The sequence below is a fragment of the Temnothorax curvispinosus genome, unplaced genomic scaffold (genome assembly GCF_003070985.1).
Source record: "Temnothorax curvispinosus isolate PA1 unplaced genomic scaffold, ASM307098v1 QBEX01013419.1, whole genome shotgun sequence".
In the NCBI taxonomy this organism is placed as follows: Eukaryota; Metazoa; Arthropoda; class Insecta; order Hymenoptera; family Formicidae; genus Temnothorax; species Temnothorax curvispinosus.
Genome location: NW_020223199.1, coordinates 65,103 through 81,643, shown reverse-complemented (window position 1 = coordinate 81,643; position 16,541 = coordinate 65,103). Strand labels below are relative to the sequence as shown.

General features: G+C 43.1%; 5 protein-coding genes across 7 annotated transcripts in view; 1 reads left to right on the top strand and 4 right to left on the bottom strand.

Annotated features, from left to right (window-relative positions):
- Positions 1 to 314: 314 nt before the first annotated feature.
- Positions 315 to 3,531, bottom strand: LOC112463528. The gene is made up of 3 exons (XM_025029964.1): positions 2,902 to 3,531; positions 2,694 to 2,798; positions 315 to 2,415 (listed from the first exon to the last, which is right to left on the bottom strand). Exons 1-3 carry the CDS (start codon positions 3,349 to 3,351, stop codon positions 433 to 435), a joined length of 2,538 nt encoding a protein of 845 aa, XP_024885732.1. The 5' UTR covers positions 3,352 to 3,531; the 3' UTR covers positions 315 to 432.
- A 1,125-nt stretch (positions 3,532 to 4,656) lies between these two features.
- Positions 4,657 to 5,915, bottom strand: LOC112463531. Its single transcript, XM_025029968.1, has 3 exons — positions 5,720 to 5,915; positions 5,111 to 5,412; positions 4,657 to 4,891 (listed from the first exon to the last, which is right to left on the bottom strand). Exons 1-3 carry the CDS (start codon positions 5,873 to 5,875, stop codon positions 4,765 to 4,767), a joined length of 585 nt encoding a protein of 194 aa, XP_024885736.1. The 5' UTR covers positions 5,876 to 5,915; the 3' UTR covers positions 4,657 to 4,764.
- A 2,214-nt stretch (positions 5,916 to 8,129) lies between these two features.
- On the bottom strand, positions 8,130 to 11,419 carry LOC112463536. The gene is made up of 5 exons (XM_025029972.1): positions 11,275 to 11,419; positions 10,564 to 10,942; positions 9,955 to 10,457; positions 9,186 to 9,567; positions 8,130 to 8,679 (listed from the first exon to the last, which is right to left on the bottom strand). The coding sequence occupies exons 1-5, from the start codon at positions 11,378 to 11,380 to the stop codon at positions 8,322 to 8,324; spliced, it is 1,728 nt and encodes a 575-aa protein (XP_024885740.1). The 5' UTR covers positions 11,381 to 11,419; the 3' UTR covers positions 8,130 to 8,321.
- A 638-nt stretch (positions 11,420 to 12,057) lies between these two features.
- Positions 12,058 to 14,733, bottom strand: LOC112463537 (splicing factor ESS-2 homolog). Its single transcript, XM_025029974.1, has 3 exons — positions 14,485 to 14,733; positions 13,112 to 14,330; positions 12,058 to 12,975 (listed from the first exon to the last, which is right to left on the bottom strand). Exons 1-3 carry the CDS (start codon positions 14,507 to 14,509, stop codon positions 12,672 to 12,674), a joined length of 1,548 nt encoding a protein of 515 aa, XP_024885742.1. The 5' UTR covers positions 14,510 to 14,733; the 3' UTR covers positions 12,058 to 12,671.
- A 236-nt stretch (positions 14,734 to 14,969) lies between these two features.
- The window catches only part of LOC112463541, a 6,744-nt gene continuing 5,172 nt past the window's right edge, over positions 14,970 to 16,541 (top strand). Inside the window, exons 1-2 of one of the 3 annotated variants that reach the window (XM_025029980.1) lie at positions 14,970 to 15,091; positions 16,270 to 16,427. In XM_025029980.1, coding sequence (XP_024885748.1) covers positions 14,977 to 15,091; positions 16,270 to 16,382 — 228 coding nt within the window. In that variant the 5' untranslated portion in view covers positions 14,970 to 14,976 and the 3' untranslated portion in view covers positions 16,383 to 16,427. Of the gene's footprint in view, positions 15,092 to 15,542; positions 15,841 to 16,269; positions 16,428 to 16,541 lie in introns of those variants that run through there. The other 2 variants (XR_003041805.1, XM_025029979.1) reach the window with 2 other exon arrangements.

Here is a 16,541-nt window from a genome sequence, read left to right as displayed (position 1 = left end):
TCACATTTCTGACTAGAAACTTTTCATAAACATTTCTAATAAATTGTTTTTCATATCTCTAATACGTGTACACGTATACACGTAAACACACGTAAATACGTATTTATATTCATATAAACGCTAATAGATGTAATAGATATTTACTGTAAATGTTTATACATCTACTTATACTTCTTATACATTGCATATATGTAGATTGTACACGTGTGTGGAAAATCTATAAATAAAAATAAATATACATATATATATATATATATATATTTATATTTATGTGTCAAAGAGAAAGGAGCGACGAATCAATTATACGCGCGCAGTCAATTTCAGAGGACACATCTTTATTCACGATCGAAATCGTTTACAATTGTTTTATACATTTCGGTAGTCGATAATGATTGAGGACTAGTCGCACGAGATAGGTGTAGCGCGTGATATCTAAAGGCCGTAACGCAGGAGTAGAGGATTGTTGAATTTCCGGGCGCACTCGGGATCCCTGAAGTCTCTAGGCAGGAGATTCCAGACCCGTCCACCGTGGCGGAGCAAGGAGGCACGCAGTTTCGGCCTGAGGAAGCTGAATGTGATCGGGCTGGTGGTGTCTAGCACGCGGCCAAACAGAATCGACTTGTTCCTCAGGGTGACCGCGATCACGTCGCCCGGCAGTAGGTAGTCGTAACCCAGAGCGCCAACTATCTGCTCCCTGGGCAGGACGAGGCTGAAGCCACCCTGGGAAACGGAGCTGGTTGAACTGCTGGCCGCGGCGGACGACAAAGAACCGTCGGAAACGGAGGTCGCAGCCGATGCGGCGGCGGCGGCTGACGAGGTGGCGGGCAAGATTCGCGAATGGGTCAGTGGATACTTGATTCTACGGTCAATGTCCAGATCGAGTCCACGATATCGAGCTGGCTCGAGCAGGGTGCTGCGGCCCGTGCCCGTGGAAGCGGACGCGCTCGCAGCTGCGGCCGCGGCTGCGGCTACGGGTGCGGGTGCGACAGTGGACAGGATCGGCCTAGGCCTGTATCTACGCGACGACAGGGTGAGCGGTTGTCCAACTCGTCCAACGACGTTCGCGGTTGAGGGAGCGGCCGCGGCTGCGGAGGCGGAGGCGGATGCGGCTGCAGCCACGGAACTACTTTCAGATATTGTGTTGGAAAGGATCGTCGGGGACAGAGTGGGTATCGGTTGTATCAGAGGCGCAGTAGCCTGGAGGCCTGAAACTACCGGCGATGCCGCCGCCGCCGCCGCCGCTGCAGTTGCTGTCGCAGCAGCTGCCGTGTTTGAAGAGATCGATTCGTAGGGAATGACCGAGGGAACTATCGTCGGTCCAGCGGATAACACCGGAGTCTGCGTCTCGGCGACAGTTGCGGTGGCAGTGGCGGTGGCGGACGCAGTCTCGGTCTCGACAGGAACGACGGGTGCTACCGGGACTATCGTTGGTTCTATCACCGGGCTTACCACCGGACCACCGGTACTAACGGAGCTCGATGCGCTGGATGCGCTGGATGTCGTCACCGTGGTGCTCTGCTCGACCACTCCGCACCCGAAGCGACTAAGGAAAGGTATTCTCGACAAGTACGAGCGGATTCTGGAGAACGTCGAAGACACGGAGAAGCTCTTTACGCCAGTTCTAATCAGGTGACGTAGTCCAGACGCGTGGTAGCCGTCGTAGAAGCCGCGGATCGAAGACAGCACTTCGGCCAATGATCTGTGATAGTCCGGAACGATGATCGAGCCATCGCTGGATGCAGTCGCCGTCGCTGTCGCAGTCGCCGCTGTAGATACGATCGGGTTCGCGACTATCTCCTCCAGCGGTAGGCTCGAGCCGAATCCTCGCAAGTGATGCAGCCTTTCTCGTAGATGCAAGGTGCCATGAGAGAACAAGTGCGAGAAGACGTGACGAACGTGTCCGCGGATAAGATCGAGGCCAAAGTGCAGCACCTTGAAGAAGACTTGTCTGACCCGGTGAATGGCTCCGATGATACTGGAGAATGGTACGGCATCTCGGATTATATCGGGCAGAATCAGCAGATGATGGGGTTCTCTGATTACGGTGTGGAGAATATGTGAGGTGTGATGAAACCAGTGATCGGAGATGCCATCGCTGGCGACGTTTCCGGCTATCAGCGGTCCCAGGGTAAGCTCGGACCTCAAGTTCCGCAGGACGATCAGGACGTAATGCCAGAATTTTCTCAGTTCACAAAAGAATTCGTGCACGATCGTTCCTGACACGTGCAAATGACCGTGTGAGAAGGCCTCGACTTCGCAAGAGTGAGCATCTAGATCAACCAGAGGGACGACGTCCCACAGATTCGCCCCGAGCAGGCCGCTCGGTGCAGCCGCGGCTGCAGATGCGGATGCGGACGCGGACGCGACTGCCTGACGTTTCAGTAAATTGCTGGATGTCTTGGATCTCGTAGCATTCTGCAAACAAATGTACACCCCTTACCTTTAATCGCGGCTCTCCATTTCGTTACATTTTTAAGTTTTAAAATGTTTGTTGCAAAGCGTTGTTACACGTGTCTCTCTTTCTCTCTCTTTCTCCGATCTTTCTTTTCCATTGTTTAAATATGAATAAAATAATTTTTCAAGTATCTCTCAATAAATAAATTTGCTAAATTTAATAAATTGTACATTGCATAGGTAATAGCGTAGCGTAGCAGTGACTATAGCGACTATGTTGGAAACTTTCCATCAATTACCTTTACCTCTCGCAATTGTTGCAGTCTCTCAGCAATGTCCTCCTCATCCGCGAGAATCAATGCTTGGATGAGATCGTGCATACTCCTGTACGAAAATACATCATCCTGAAAGAAGAGAGGGACTTTAGACTTACTCTATATCGCGTTCCGATTCATTCCATTTTTTTCGATTCGCGCTAACAAATGAATGGCATATTTTAATTATTACCTGAGCATCTTGCTCTTCCTCTTCGATGTCGTTGACCGTTTCAGGCGCGGCATTCGGTTTCTCCTGTTCCCTTTCTTCCTCCTTCTCTCTCTCATCATTCTGGCCTGTCTGGCCGACCTCCTTTGCCTCTTCCGCGTAGACCGCTCTTCTCTCGTAGACGGGTTTCGGCTCGGACAGTTCCTCTTCCAATTCCAAAGGACTATTATTTTTCAGATGAAACCCTTCTGCTTCCGGATTCTCCTGCCTCTTTTCGCGAACAAGTGGTTGTAACTTGTGGTCGAGACGCTTCTCAAAGGTATTAAGGGTATCCAAATTGTGTTTAGCGAAAACCGAACTTAAAGACAAAGAGGCCAGAAAGACGATGGCAAATGCCGCGAGTACGTTACTCGTATTCGCCATGATGCGTTTCGATGGAAACTCGATGACTCTAGCTGCAACAGGCTGCTTCATATACCCTCAGGATCATTATCATCGTGTCTAGATTCGGCACGAAGATCGTGATGGAATCAAACAACACTGGAGATTACGACGATCGACAACTGAGATACGTTCTGATGCGCGTGAGATTATCCATGATTTCATCGACGACTCGCTTTATAATGAAGCACGATTCATCAACATTGGCCCAAGAGGTTGTTAACGTGATATTTTTTGTGCAATGTTTGTGCAATAATCCTGAATGATTTTTCTTTGTCAACGAAATGAAATGTATACCGATATTACTTTATATTATATATATATATTTTTTTTCACACGTGTACTATCTACATATATGCAATGTATAAGAAGTATAGTACATGTATAAACATTTACAGTAAATATCTATTACATCTATTAGCGTTTATATGAATATAAATACGTATTTACGTGTTTACGTGTATACGTGTACACGTATTAGAGATATGAAAAACTATTTATTAGAAATGTTTATGAAAAGTTTCTAGTCAGAAATGTGATGTAAATTTTATATTTATATTATATTTAATAAACAGTTAATATAAATAAAAAAGAAATTATTTAACGAATCGGTGAAAATAATAGATTATTTTCCACACATCAAATTGGCCAAATTTTCAATAACTCGCAAAAATAAGAAATTGTGTGTGTGTGTGTGTGTGTGCGCGCGCACACGCGCGCGCGCATGCAAATATAAAAATTATTTACTCACATTTTTACAAATATCTTATCTAATTTAAATATTATTATTGTTTGCATTATTTCATGGAATAAATTTTGTTTAATAAAACAATCAATGACATATTAAGTAATTATGTATATTGCAAACATTACAAAATAATTAAATTTAGTAAAATTTAGTAAATTAAGTAAAATTAAAAAATTCATGCATTTAACGAATTTTAATTTCTGTCATTATAATATCTTCTGTTCATAACTAAGAATCAACTCGTATTGTGCTTGTAATGTAAATTTATTACATTATTTTGTTGTTATTTTGAACTGGTTCTTTTATTACATTTTTATTATGTAACACAAGTACGTAAATCAGGTTAAATAAAAAAAAAAAAAAAAAAAAGAAAAAGCGTCTAGCTATAATTTTAGTGCAAATAAGTGTACAGTGTCAAATAAAACGAATTTAAAAAGAAGACTGTTTATTGTGATTTATCAAAGAAGGATTTGAAAATTTTAAGCTAGTATAGATAGCAAGGGGGAGGATGTAATAGATCCAATATATGAAGACATGAGAGTAAGATATAATAAAATATAGGGATAAAAGGTTATTAAAGATCAAAATCATCTTTTTTAAATCTCTTTATTTATTTTTTTTATTTGTTCGTCGAATACACTATGTATTTCTCAAGTTCGATGAGAGATACCGCGTTATCAGAATAACTATAAATAATTTCATGCCGTATCAGTCTTACAGCAGCTAGAAGATGGCACTTGGCAAGCAGGAATTAAAACCCTGTCAATTTTGCTAGTAAGGCCAGTCAAAAGTTTAACGGATTGTGGTGTATCGTTTGGCACCGTTCTGAAATACAGAAATAAATATTATTACTTGACGAAAAGGCATTTTTCTCCAGTAAACATAATGTTCCGCTTGTTATTTGGAAAGGATTTATTAGTAAAGTGATGCAACAGATTAGCAAATAAAATCACAAATAACATAACAAATTAATTCGACTGTGTAAACGGAATTTGTTCTTTTAAATTTAACATAAAAGTAAAAGAGAAATCTTAGGATGCTTACGAAGTTGGTGAAGAAGGTGGTACTTGAAAATCAAAATCATATCTCCTCGAGGTCGGCACGGACGGAGGTGGTAGAGTCTGGATGTTGTACGTGTAGGATTTTCCTCGAAAAGGATCCGGCGTGATTACTTCCTCAACCAAGGGTTGAGAAACCTGAGGTACTTGTACGACAATTGGATATTCCGCTTGCGGTTGATAATTTTGGATCGGTTCAGTGGAGATCATTCGATAATTTAATTTTAGCGGTTGATAGGTGTAGGATTCGGATAAAACCGATTCTGTCACATCAGGCTTTGCAGGTTCCTATAAATTATTTTGCGGTATTATACTTATTCGCTGAACAACGATTCACTGCCATGGGAATGGCGATATTATACAATATATATACGATGAACAAAATAAAATAGTAGAATAGATGTATGTTATTTTGGAAGGGCTGCAGCACGTTCTTTGAAATGTTGTACGTGACAAAAATTAAAATATGTAATTCTTGATTATATTTAACAAATTGGATAATTGAATAATATAATTCGCGTCGATTTGTCTCTAAGAGTCAATTGCTCTACAATGCGATAAGGATAAGATGTATTATTGTATCTTATGTGTATACCTCGATTGTAACAGGCAGATAACACGGTGGCTGACACGGTTCGCCGTACGTAACTATTTTAGCTCCATCATATGGCAGTTTAAAGCCATAAGAAAACCTGGACTGAAAACAAACGATGATAATGATAAAAGATTGTAATTTAAGTATCGCCGCCATCGTCGCGAGGATTTACGAAACCTAAACTGATGTGTGTGCTCGGCACACACCGCGTACTCCTGATATAGAAGTGGTTCCGTTCAAGACAAGTCCACGAAATATTTCCTGTTTAGGTGTAACCACAGATAAACTTATTGTAACAATAACAAAAAATAATAACCTCACGTTATTACGTGTCCCGCGAGACCGACAAGTTGGATCGAAAAGTGGAGTAGGCACGTATACTTGACTTGGTGCGTGTCCACGCGGGATTCCTCGTTTCCTGTGTCACGCAGATCACAAAAATCATCTTGTTTACTAGGCAAGATTATATCGTCACGAATGAAAGATGATTACATTGATTACGCCACGCTATGCTAATTATTTATTACTAATCATATAACATATGAATATATATTATATGAAAATTTACAATTAGATATACATAATATATAAACTACGTTCAATATATACTTATATATAATATTATTTTATTATAGATCCATTCCATGTAATGAATCTTCAGATTCATGTAATCTTCTCATTAGTATTAAATTGTTTCCCAAACACTTTAAACAGAAACAGCCGGAGGAAGAGAATAGACTAGTTTAAAAGAATTACATATATAATTGCAACAAAAAAAGCACTTGTCGCAGTCGTTACACAAGTCGATTTTTGTCTCTTATAAAACTTATAAAACTCAATCAATACGTTGTCAGAGATTATTTTATGTCAAAGTATATGTTAAAATAAAAAACAAAATTGCAATCTATCATATATTATTCACTCTTGGATAGTCTTAACTTAATACTCTTATAAGAAGAACTGATTTATGCTGAAAAGATCATTGTCGACTTACAATTAGAAAAGAATTGGACACCAGTATTGACATTTCGAATGAAGGATATATATCTCTTCTTAATTCTATGAGAATATATGCCTTCTTGGGAAAAAAGCAAGCTTCTTTTTTTTTCTCTCTCTCTCTCTCTCAAATATATTATATTTTTACGTCACGGAAAGTAAGAGAGATATTCAAGCTGATCACGACAAGGATATTTGTATAACGTATAATTTATTAGATATATCGACATAGAATTTATACGAGTATGTATTTAAACGATATATCATGCATCCTGTCACTTACATACATCATAAATGAATATCTTATTCGCTCGCAGTCGTTTCGTTCGCCTCGCCACTTGTAATTTATGCCACGTATGTAAATGAAATAAATCAGTCCGATGCGTATGGATCGTAAATTTTGCACGCGCTCGCGAAGAAAGAAGAGAAGAGAAGCGCTTGAACTCAACTCGTAGAGCATCTTTAAATAGCTACCGTACGGTGCACGGCGCACGCGAGAGGCCCGCTGCGCGGTGCGCCGCGCCGCTCTCTCGGAGATACATTATGTTTCCTTCGTGGCGATCATCGTGCATCACCATGTGGTGCTTCCCTTTTCCCGTCTGAAACATTTTATGACGTGCTGACGGTCGTGTTTTCGCCAAGGAAGTTGAAGGGAGATTATAAATCTTTTCCGCGCTTCGTAGACACTATAGACGGAAAGCCGTTAGAACTTTAACAAGTTGCCTGGACGAACCTTTTATTATCATAAAAATTTTTAATGCTGTACAATCATTATCATAAATCTTTTTTTGCTATAAATAAGATTATTTCTACAAAATAAGAACTTTGTTCAGTTGTGTAGTAATATTTGATATATTCTAAAATAGTGCTAAAAGAAGTAAGTAATAAAGTAGAAATATAATTTATAGAAGTATAAAGTAGAAATAGTTTAGAAATTTTGTTTGATAAAAGTCTTTCCGTCAAGTTTTTCAAGTTAGATAGGAGAACTTTATTAGACGTATTTAAAGTTTGCTATAATGATTTATCACAACGATTTCTCTAATTTTCAATCAAATTTAACAAAATTTGCCAAAATTTCGGATAGAATGAAAATAAAGTAATTTAATTTTTACAATTATATATCTCAAATTATGTCTTATATCTGTGTAATTACTGCTTGCAATTAAAATGCGCTACATTAAATTGTATATACACATATGTACAAATCGCAATTTCCGGTTTTAATTTCAAGTTGTATCTTTTCTCATTCTCGCTATTTATTTGGACACACACACACATGCACATGGCTCGTTGGACCGTATACGTATACAGCAGGTAACGACATATGTGTACATCTCCATATTATATATATATATAATTCTCTGTGTGAAAGAAAAAATAAGGATAATTAGGAATCGTGTAATGAAATCAACGATTTAACTGTCGCACAACTGCTATATATTATCTTAAGAATAATAACATCACAAAGACACAGAACTGAGACTAGGGTAATATTCGAGGGTGTCCAGGTCTTCGCGTTTCTCAGAAGAATCGAGATTCCTCTCGATAGTCACGAATCGTCAATGAGGGGAGTCCTTTCGCCACGCGTTTCACATTTCTCGAAAGATCACAAGGGAGCTCCACATCGGGGACCGTATTTCCGGGCGACGCTTCTCAACCTAGCGAATATGCCGGACGTGGAGTCGTCGCTGTCGTCCTCCTCGTCGCTAGTTTCGTCGCCTGCGTAGTGACGAACGTACACCTCTGAACCTTGGCTGTTTCTCGGGACGTCAGCCTCGACCTCACCTTCGTTCTCCACGAGTTCTCGGTCGATCACGATACTGCCAGGAACGTAATCGGGGTCTGGTGGTCCTACCGGACCGCAATCCGCTTCGACATCGTTTTCCGCATTGAACACGCTTGTAGGGCCCGCCGCGAAGGACCTCCCCGTCGGCACTCGGTTGATTGGCGCGTATCCTAGATCTCTAAAATCGATTGTTCGCCGAAATACATAGATATTCCGCAAGTATTTGCTCGATATATATTAGATATAGAATTATATAATATACTTAAAAGCAACTCTCTAAGCAGCACTCGCGCACTCTACGGATAATGCGTGTTTTCGTTCTTGGATATTACGCTTGCGTATCGTTGCGCTCTAATTCACAACTTGTTTAAACAACGAACATTGTGATAGGAGATTCGAGTTTAGCAGCGAGATTGCGGATCTAAATTTGATTTTTTCGAAATCGAACGGTACAATAGTTTCGGAAACTATGCTCACGCGCGAAATGACCAATTGGGTGAAAATGTCGAAATGTCGTATCAATCTCAGATCTGGAAATTCCAAGTGAAGAGACAGGCATTTCCGTGTTGCGAGAAAAAATGCTAAGGTAAATGGTAAGGTAATGTTACACCTCCTGAGCATAGCATTGTTTAATCTAATAAGATGCCGCGGAAGAGATGTCCCGCTCCCTTTTTCAACCCTTACCCGTACGTAATCAAGTTCTCTTGCTGCCGCTGGACGATCTGCTCCTGATTTATCCTTTCGCGCTCGATGGCCTCGAGCTCCGCCAACTTTGCTTCCTCGTGCTCGTCGTAAACGCCAACGGTGACGGGAACCGGGGACACTGGCTTCAATTCGACGACGGGTTTGTCGAGAGTCTGAAGCTTCTCCTCGGGAACGTCCGCGACCTTCTTGCCGGGCGTTGATTCGGTCGGCACAGTTCGGTGGCCGAACGCCAGCTTGTCTTCCGGCACGAATGTCCTTCTGTTGTTGTAGTATACGGTATGCGGAAAGAGATTTTTGTACGCCAAGGTGACCGAGACCGGATCCGCTGGCAGCCGGGGGTACGAATAGTCCTCGGAGAACTCTGAAACGTTTATCTCGATCTTATCAAATTTAACTGACTGAATTATTGTAGTATTGTCGTTTATAGGATATATTTGAATTAAAGCGATAGAGAGCGGTTAAGAGCTCGAGAGTGACGACTAATTGTAAGGGCGAATCATAATTTGTTTGGAGCATAATCGGAGTTTAATCGTTATGTTAATATATAATTAACTATTATAATATTAATTCGCGCGTGTCTCGCGCGAGCACAACTCGTCTTATTGTTAGCTTAGTAGACGGGAAAATTAAAGAAAAGGCAGAAGAGGCCTGGCCTCTACCACCTAACTACCGGGCCACTACCGTACTAATCGTAGAGTAGATATGCGAAATTAGGGAAGGGAGAAATTAGGGAAGTACTGATACGTACCTGATTCATCGCCAAAATCGTTAGACTCGCAGCTAGATCTATAGCTCGCGGCCGACCCTCCGTTGCTCGACGTTACGACGCTCGTTCTGGAGTTCGATTGTCCGATCGTGCCGGCACCACCCGTGTACGATCCGTAGCCACCGTAGCCACCATAGCCACCGTATCCACCGTACGCGGATGAGCCTGCGGTCGAGCTTGCGCTGGAACCCACGCCCGCGTACCCTCCGTATCCTCCGAGACTCCCGTAAAATCCGCCCTGCGTAGCCGCCCCGCTTACGTCGTTAGAGATGTATTTGCCCAAGTTTCCACCGGTCGCCAAGCCGAGTTTTCTCAATCCGGCCTCGTCGATCTGTCCATTGAGTATTTGAACGCAAACCTCGTAAGGGATTGGGGGGACGCATTTGATTTTGCCAGGATATGCCGGGGTCACTTTGGTGGTCACCTGGAATTTATCGCTACGTGGACTACTCCCCGGGTAACACAGATCGCCAATCGGTGGAAAACTGTCGAATCAACGAATCACATTTGATTAAATTGATTATAACGGTGAAGAGAACGTTTGTAATATCTGACGTAAAATAATCGAGATGACGTGAGATGATGAGATACCTGGGCACGACTTTTCCTTCGACATTCGAGGACAGGATATCGCGGATTTGCAGAGATTCGGAAGTCTTTCCGCAGCCACAACTAGAGGTAACTTTGTCAGGGCTGAAGAGTGAATAAGCTTTGCTTCCGCCGATCAGTCCCCCAAGAACTCCGACGGAAGACGAGGAGCTTGAAGAACTAAAGCTGCTGCCGCTGCTACCGCTGAACGTTCCTCCGCTGGCGTATGACTTATAATTTGGAAAAGACTCCACGGACAGTCTTCCAACCGCTTCGCGTGCTACTGCAGCTTCGTTGATCGCTTCCGGCGACGCGTACAACAGCGGCTTTTGAACCTTGGCTGCTTTCACCACTATCTCCCCGCATTTGCACGCGTTGATGCCTAGTTGGAAAAATTCAACATACGATTAATGACATAATCGAATCTCTTCCCCCGTACCGATCCCGTCAATGCCGTATCGATGCCGGGTTTACATTTAAGTATAAGGACATAAGGACATTAATGATTTGATAATGAGAGTAAATTACAAAAGTAATTATATAGTCTTAATAGTAATAAAAGTCTTTGCCGCTCCAGCTGTCTGGCTGTCTCGAAAAGACATTCCAAGCACTTGAGATATTGCGTCGCGCGAAATAGCGAAATAGCGAAATAAAAAGATTGAAATGGAAGGTGATGTCAATTTTTGTGCGATTTGCGGAATACAGTACACGTACCTGGGCCTAAATTTCCACATGTTTCTCCTGATTTGCGAGCCTGGACGATGGACGGAGTCGCTAGCGTCAGGAGCAAGGCGACTCCTACGATCAAAGAGGACCTCATATCTGTCTCAACGATAATACTCTCTCTCCTTATTCTCCTCTTCTTCTTCCTGACGTTACATTTATATGACAAGTCGCCAGGCTCTTTGGCGAGCGTGGCGATTTTGTAATCAATCAACAATGACTGTTTGAGCGACTTGGATATGCCCGAATACTTCCTGTTGCTGCGTTTATACGGGAAATTTATTATGACTTTATTGTCACTTCCTGAATTCGCCTGTCCCAATAAACTGCGTAAAAAACCGCGTTTTATAGTTTCACTCGTCGAGAGAGAGAGAGAGAGAGAGAGAGAGAGAGAGAGAGGAGAGGGAGGGAAAAGGAGGGAAAAGGAAGGAGATAGAGAAAGAGAAAGACATTGTAATCATCTGCTCTGTTGTAGAGGAAGCGTCCGATTGACTTAATTTTATTTCCGTATTTTTGATTAATAATAAACGAAACGGAGAGCCACCAGGATAAGAGCGAGGACGGAATATGGGTTTCCGCCCATAAATGACAAGAGGAAGATCAAGGTCATCGATCGCGATTCGCGCGGCCAAGCGCTCCTCCCTTTCTCGTAGTTTTTACTATGTACATTTTTGAGTGGACAAACACATATCGCGAATTCACAAGTGAGAGAAAACTTACATAAGGAAAATAATATCGGGAGAACATGTCGGGGTAATTTCACGAGAAAAAAAATCTGAAGAGAAAGAAATCTACTGTATTTTGTAAAACTAGGTGCAGTATCATAAAATACATATTTCATTTTCCACACATCTGATACACGATATTTTGAAAATTGATCCATAGTTGTGAATCCATGTCGTTAGACTTCGAGAGAGAGAGCCTATCGAAACCGAACATTTTGCATTTCCCTTCGACTAATCTATTTAAAGAAAAAAACAAGATACAATTAATAATTTGTACAAAAATATAGGAAATCAGATAGGAAGTTTTGAAATCAAATGTGGTAAAAAGTAATTGTAGACATAACACAATTGTCCGTATAACTCGTAACAGGACTAGCAACGTTCATTCGATAAGACTCGATACGACTTAAAGGAGCCTCGTTAAATAATCGTATTATATTACATTAAAAACTCTATAATTAATCATTTATATCATTTACAATAAATATATACATATACGGATTGCTTAATCCTCCTTAATATTAATATAGACAGACAAGTTCGATACGTGTCGTTATATATCGATATGATGTATGTCGTTCGAACTTGGAACGCGTCTCTATTATCTCACGTGACCTTTCTATTATATACATATGTACATTTTACAAAAGGATACAAAAGTTCTCATTTGTTAAAGAAATCTGATGCTCGTTGTCGTTGCAGAGGTAGATTGAGTAAGTTATCGGTGAGTACGGGCCCTTGTATCCGCGTGGCATTAGTTTCCGACTTTTGACAAGTAGCTTCCTTATCGTCCGGGTCGATCGCGCGTGGCGCCGCGTTAGGTGTCTTGATGCCCACGGACGGAGTCCTGGCCGATGGCGTTCGCCGAGGGGACGGCGTACTCGATATCCGGAGTTTCTGAGTCGCTAATCTTCTTGCCGCGGGAGACATAGTGCTCAGACGGTCTATGGTCGATCTCGGTGACGGACTGGAAAGAATACAGTTGCTCGTCAACTTTGATGCATCGCACATAAAATTAATGCAACATTTATTTCCAAGATATTCCTATTTCCTAATATATGTAGGTATGGTATATATCATGTGAAATATCACTAATCGCTTACGTGGCTAATGATTTTCGAGCTGCTTCCAAGGCTTTGTTCTTTCGATCTCTGTGTCTCTCACCAGCCTTCTCAGCCAATTGCAACGCCAGCTGCTCTCTTTTCGGCGGTTCCGCTATTCTGAAAGAAGGTCCCTGACTCGTCCTCAATAACGGGGTGTCCCCACCGTCCAATCGGAAGGGTGTCCCCTCGATCTGACCCCACGTCATCAACGGGCTCTCGCACTCTCCCGGTCTCGGACTTGGCGTCGCCACAAAACTAAAACCATTCACTCGTGGCGTGGCGTTTCTGACAACCTCTTTGCCATCTACGCCAATCTTGCCGTCGTTAGCTCTAGACTGCGACTTGGCCAGCTCGTCGATCGTCTCTTTGTTTTGTCGCTCGTTAAACGGGTTCGCTCGCAATCTCGTATTCTCGTGCATTATAGTTTGTTTCTTCTTGGCCAATTCTATCTTCTCTTCCGCCGTAAGTTCCACCCCATCAGGAATGTACATAATGTAATTTTTATTCTTGTAAGCCCAACTGTCCACTTGTTTAGGTCTGCGATTCGAGTCTTGGACAGCTGGGCCCGGGACGTCGTCACTTGGACGATGGTGGTCGGCGGTGGGTCCGCCGATAGCGAGCCACGCCTTCGACTTGTCCTCCGCCTCGTAAAGCCAGGCGAACTTGAGCTTACGTTTATTTTCAGCCTCGACCATCATCTCTTCGAAACTAGCGTTGTCTTCGCTCGTGTGAGTGCTCAAATAATCGTCCAGGCCTGTTTTACTTTCGATTCCGGTTTTATCATTCCTCTTTACAGACTCGACGACGGTTTCTCGAGACGATGCTTCAGAGGGGTGTGGCGTGGGTGCAGGCGCGGACGCGGGCGCGTCGTCCGACTCAGTTTTGCGCAACGGGGTTTCGAAAGTCGCCGGACTGACCGGCCTTTCAGTGACGGGTCGACCGGAGCTATACTTGGCGTACAGCTCTCGCATTCTCTTCATATCGTTCTGCTCTAAAGCGTCTAGATACTGATTTTGCGCTTGTAGCTTTTCCAGGTGCGGAAAGAAGTCCTTTTGTATTATTTCGCTCATTTTTTCAATATATGTGTCCTCGTCTAAGATCTTTGGTCGGGTACTCCTGCTCCTCTTAACAGATCCGACAGGCTTCTTGAATACAGCCAGATCCTTGATATTTTTAGCGGCTTCGAGAGCTTTAGAGCCTGGACTGTCCGTAATGGAATCTGTGAAGGAGTGAAATTGACACACGAATGAGAATGACACAAGGATCTGGATAAACGAGTGGAAACATTTGTTAAGCAGTTGTCTGCTTTGACAATTTTCTATTTTGTAAATATATAATAATAGGACGAGGTACATATTTACATCGGTACTTACTCATGTCGATCAAGTCGCGCTGCATACAATCTTCCCGCGTGAGGTTATGTAACGGAATTCTCGCTCAATATCAGCCCAAGCTTACTCGTCAACATTTAACGAGGGTAAGAAATATTTGATCATTTGTCGCAAATCCGTTGAACGCGACCTCGGGGCCAGGTGGGGCCAGGCGCCAGGCATATGATGATATATCTATTTTCTATGTATGTACCTGCACGTCCTGCACTTGCCTTGCCTGCACTTGGAGATTATTTACCTTCTGCCTGATCGAGTGGCGACAGTGGCGTAGGTGGTAGAACCACGAACCACGTAGAACGTTACTGACACATGAACACATGATACGATACCTGCCATACCTGCTGCCGCGCGTGCGTCACGCGTCTCGCAGCGCTGCGCAGCGCCGCCTCGCGCCAGCGAGTCGATTTACATATTAAGCGAATTAGAAATCGTCAGCTGGAAAGCTAAGCAGTGGCTCAGCTAAAAGTTTTCGAAATGTGTAAATGTGTTTCACAATCAAATTTGGTTTGGAGTTTGGACTGTTTGGAGATGCAAAGATGCAATCCGATGCGAAAAGTTGCAGTCTGGTCGTGCCACATGAACGTCAGACGTAAGTTCGTTTTAGAGAGTTGTTAGAATAAAGAGCTTATATTTCAGATACTTAATTGGCAACTCGCCGCTCGCCGAACTCGCGTCTCGAACGACGAATGCACGTAGCGAATTCGGGACATTTACGTGTAATTTGATTGTTATATTTGTGTGGCGATCCGCAATAACGTTCCGAGTAGCGGATCGCCAATCGCTACATTCTAAAATGAGCTTGAGATGAGAATAATCGAATGCGAATGATTTGATTTGTCAAAGGGTCAAAAATGGCCTCGCCGCGCCGCGGCGCCGGCCTCGCGCTAAGGTTTTTCTTGAGAAAAAGATTAAGAGCGGGTGGCCGGGTGTCGGCACACTCGGACCTGGATCCCTGGCCACCACTCGCCGGTCGCCGCGCCGCGCCACGCCGCGCGCCGGTGATATTTTGGTCCAGCTGAGACAGTGGGACGGGACACTCTCGTCATGCCGACGCGCTCGCTCGCTCGCAAAGCGATCCGAGGCCGAGGCCCCGGCCCCGAGGTGTTGGACGGTGTTGGGGAGCCACGTTGACAGACATATGAGGATTCCAGCGGCGAGATAGGATATGCGTGCCGATTACTAACTCGCGCGACCGAAAACTCTACACGACAGTTCCCAGTTCCTGCCAAATTGCGCGCGTCATGCGTCACTCACTGGTCACCTAGTTGACTAGTTCCCATTTCCCATTTCCTCCTTTCTCACAATAAGACAATGCCCCACGCGACAATCGTCAAAGACGTAAGTACATATGCATACGCCATACATTCGTATTTGACGCGCAAGTGGAAAATAAGACAAGGATGACGTGACCTGTCCTGTCGTAGCGCACGTGCAGCTAATGTCGCAAATTCGACGCGAAAACGATATCAAACTTTGCTAATGTTAATGCGGTTAACGTAATAACGTATTCGATATCGCGGCGAAATAATTTTCTCTCGTTGAGTATGGTTGAATATAAATTTGTTTGTAGAAACACGCGGATTTGTTGCTGTTGGAGCGCAATAGAATCCACCTCTGACACAAATACCGCTTGCGATTATAAATTATTTCCGCAGCGACATATCACATTTATACATACAACTGATACAACAGATTAGGAAAAATTATTTCCAACAAGTGAAAAATGAAAATTAGCGTTCTCTCTACATATATGTGTACTCTTTACAGCAAGCGACATATTTAATATGATGAAATATGTACGCGAGAGAGAGGAAGCCTACTCGAGCCGGAAGCCGACGTTCTCGTGTTCGGTGAGTCTAGTCGGTGCGATTAATCTTTGAAAATAAGAGTCGTCATTTTGCATCGCGAAATATAATTATTAACAATAACGAGAAGGTGCGCATTGCGCGGTTTCTATAATCGCGCACGGTCGACGGATGACTGACATTAGTCGATTAGTGACATTACTGGCAAAGCCACTGGCGCGATGGCGTGCTTTG

Coding starts and splice junctions, on each gene's coding strand:
- LOC112463536 (XM_025029972.1), bottom strand. CDS start 11,380: ATGAGGTCCTCTTTGATCGTAGGAGTCGCCTTGCTCCTGACGCTAGCG. Junction 10,458..10,563: donor GAAGGAAAAGTCGTGCCCAG/GTATCTCATCAT, acceptor TTGATTCGACAG/TTTTCCACCGATTGGCGATC. Junction 8,680..9,185: donor GAGAACTTGATTACGTACGG/GTAAGGGTTGAA, acceptor AATCGATTTTAG/AGATCTAGGATACGCGCCAA.
- LOC112463537 (XM_025029974.1), bottom strand. CDS start 14,509: ATGCAGCGCGACTTGATCGACATGA. Junction 14,331..14,484: donor GCGCGACTTGATCGACATGA/GTAAGTACCGAT, acceptor ACTCCTTCACAG/ATTCCATTACGGACAGTCCA. Junction 12,976..13,111: donor GCTCGAAAATCATTAGCCAC/GTAAGCGATTAG, acceptor TATTCTTTCCAG/TCCGTCACCGAGATCGACCA.
- LOC112463528 (XM_025029964.1), bottom strand. CDS start 3,351: ATGAAGCAGCCTGTTGCAGCTAGAGTCATCGAGTTTCCATCGAAACGC. Junction 2,799..2,901: donor AGGAAGAGCAAGATGCTCAG/GTAATAATTAAA, acceptor CTCTTCTTTCAG/GATGATGTATTTTCGTACAG. Junction 2,416..2,693: donor AACAATTGCGAGAGGTAAAG/GTAATTGATGGA, acceptor ATTTGTTTGCAG/AATGCTACGAGATCCAAGAC.
- LOC112463531 (XM_025029968.1), bottom strand. CDS start 5,875: ATGGCGGCGATACTTAAATTACAATCTTTTATCATTATCATCGTTTGT. Junction 5,413..5,719: donor ATCTGCCTGTTACAATCGAG/GTATACACATAA, acceptor AATAATTTATAG/GAACCTGCAAAGCCTGATGT. Junction 4,892..5,110: donor CCACCTTCTTCACCAACTTC/GTAAGCATCCTA, acceptor TCTGTATTTCAG/AACGGTGCCAAACGATACAC.